The following is a 2,076-nucleotide window of genomic DNA, read 5'->3' as shown; positions in this document are numbered from 1 at the left end:
ATGGCGTGGTTCACAACTCTTCCGCGAGGATCCATCACCAACTTCCGAGATTTTTCGTCCAAATTCCTCGTCCAGTTCTCAGCGAGCAAGACTAAGCAAGTGACGATCGAGGACTTGTACAACGTGCGACAATCTGCAGGGGAGACTCTGAAGCAATACGTGAAACGATTCAGTGCTGCGTCGGTAAAGATTGAGGAATCGGAGCCGAATTCCTATGCTCGGGCCTTCAAAAATGGTCTACAACCTGGAAAGCTAAACAACAAACTGAGTCGTAAGTCGGCCAAATCGATGGCGGAGGTACGCGCGCGGGCGAACACGTACATCCTTGATGAGGAGGACGACACTTTCAAGTGACGAAGGGCGAAGGTGGAAAAGGATGGTGATCAGGGGGACGCGTCGCCAGAGGATAAAGCAAGCAAAGACAAGGTTGAAGGGAGTAAGAGGCGAGACAGGAAAGTCCGGGCAGCGGAGAAGACAACGAGAGACCCTTTGTATCCAAGGAGGGACAATGCTGAGCATCGCCGACCCTGGCACCAGGCTGACTCTCGTCGGCGGGGAGAGTCGGGAAAGAGTCTCAGCGCTTATCTAACGGAGCTGTTGCGTGAGGTCAAGGCGACCCATGCCGTTGAAGAAGGCGAAAGGGAAGCAGACCCGCCGCGACCAAAATCAGATAAGACTAAGTGGTGTGAGTATCATCGGTCAGCAGGACATGATACGGGGGATTGTTTCACTTTAAAGAATGAGATAGAAAAGCTCATCAGAGCAGGGCGAGTGCAGCTAAATGACCGCAATGAGCGTTGGAATGGCGAGCGACAACAGGGAAATAGGTATAGGAACTCTCGCCAGCAGGATGATCGCCGACGGGAGGATCGCCGCCGCACGCCGAGTGCGGAAAAGAAGGAAACGCTGGCTACCAAGAAAAAGAACGCAGAAGAAACATTTAATAAAGATCTCGACCCACCGGCGAGCACAATTAATACAATTGCAGGTGGTTTCGGCGGAGGGGGAGATACAGCTTCGGCAAGAAGAAGACATGTCAGGGCAGTAACCTCGGTGCAACAATACCAAGCTCCTTTTGGTTTCCAGCATCCGGATATAGTAATCTCATCAGCGGATTTTGAGGGAGTCCAAATGCATAAAGATGATCCGGTGGTCGTTATGGTTCGGATCAACAGTTTTAATGTTCGCCGGGTACTTTTGGATCAAGGTAGCTCCGCCGATATCATTTACGGGGATGCGTTTGATAAGTTGGGTTTAACCGATAAGAAATTGATGCCCTATGCAGGAACGCTAGTAGGGTTCTCGGGCGAGCAAGTGTGGGTGCGAGGTTATATAGATCTAGACACCGTTTTTGGACTAGAGGACAATGCCAAGCTCCTTCGTGTAAGGTACCTGGTGATACAAGTTGTTGCCTCGTACAACGTTATCATTGGGAGGAATACCTTAAACCGTTTGTGCGTCGTCATTTCAACAGCCCATCTTGCAGCAAAGTACCCGCTGCTTTGTGGGAAGGTGGGGAAAATTGTGGTGGATCAAAGAAGGGCGAGGGAATGCTACAATAATTGTCTCAGCATGTACGGGAAAAAAGGAGCAGGCGAGGGGCACCGGTGTCACGAAATTGAGATCCAATAGGAAGGTCAGAACGGGCAAAGTAGGTCAAGGGTTGAGACGCGGGAGATAGACCATGGGAGGGCGAAAAGGCAGAGGAGTAACCAGAGGCGAGTTGAAGAAGAAGTCGGGAAAACAGAATGGGACGGACCGTTCACAGACATTTCAGCGGAAGAACGCTGGGCAGGCATCATGGATGACCTAGAAAAGTATAAGTTCAGTAGGGGAGTGTTGGCGATTGAGCCTAGGCTCACCCTGGAGCAAGAAAGACGGTTGGAAAAGCTGGTAGAGGGCAATTTTGACCTCTTCAGCTGGAGTCCGAAGAACACAGCACTTTGGAACTTTCCGCAGTTCAAAGCGTCAGCTCTTTTGAGCATGGGACCATGCGACTGGAAGGGGAAAGTGGCGATGGGTAGAAGCATGGACTTGGAAGCATCTCGGCGAGAAGATTATGGACAATGGTTGAGC

The 2,076-nt window shown here is 51.0% G+C and overlaps 1 protein-coding gene across 1 annotated transcript; it reads left to right on the top strand.

Annotated features, from left to right (window-relative positions):
* LOC130719317 (uncharacterized) lies at nucleotides 1–1,632 on the top strand. Its single transcript, XM_057569939.1, has 2 exons — nucleotides 1–297; nucleotides 388–1,632. Exons 1-2 carry the CDS (start codon nucleotides 1–3, stop codon nucleotides 1,630–1,632), a joined length of 1,542 nt encoding a protein of 513 aa, XP_057425922.1.
* Nucleotides 1,633–2,076: the final 444 nt, after the last annotated feature.

Source organism: Lotus japonicus, chromosome 5 (genome assembly GCF_012489685.1).
Source record: "Lotus japonicus ecotype B-129 chromosome 5, LjGifu_v1.2".
NCBI classification, from domain to species: Eukaryota; Viridiplantae; Streptophyta; class Magnoliopsida; order Fabales; family Fabaceae; genus Lotus; species Lotus japonicus.
This window is presented reverse-complemented; position numbering and strand designations above follow the sequence as displayed.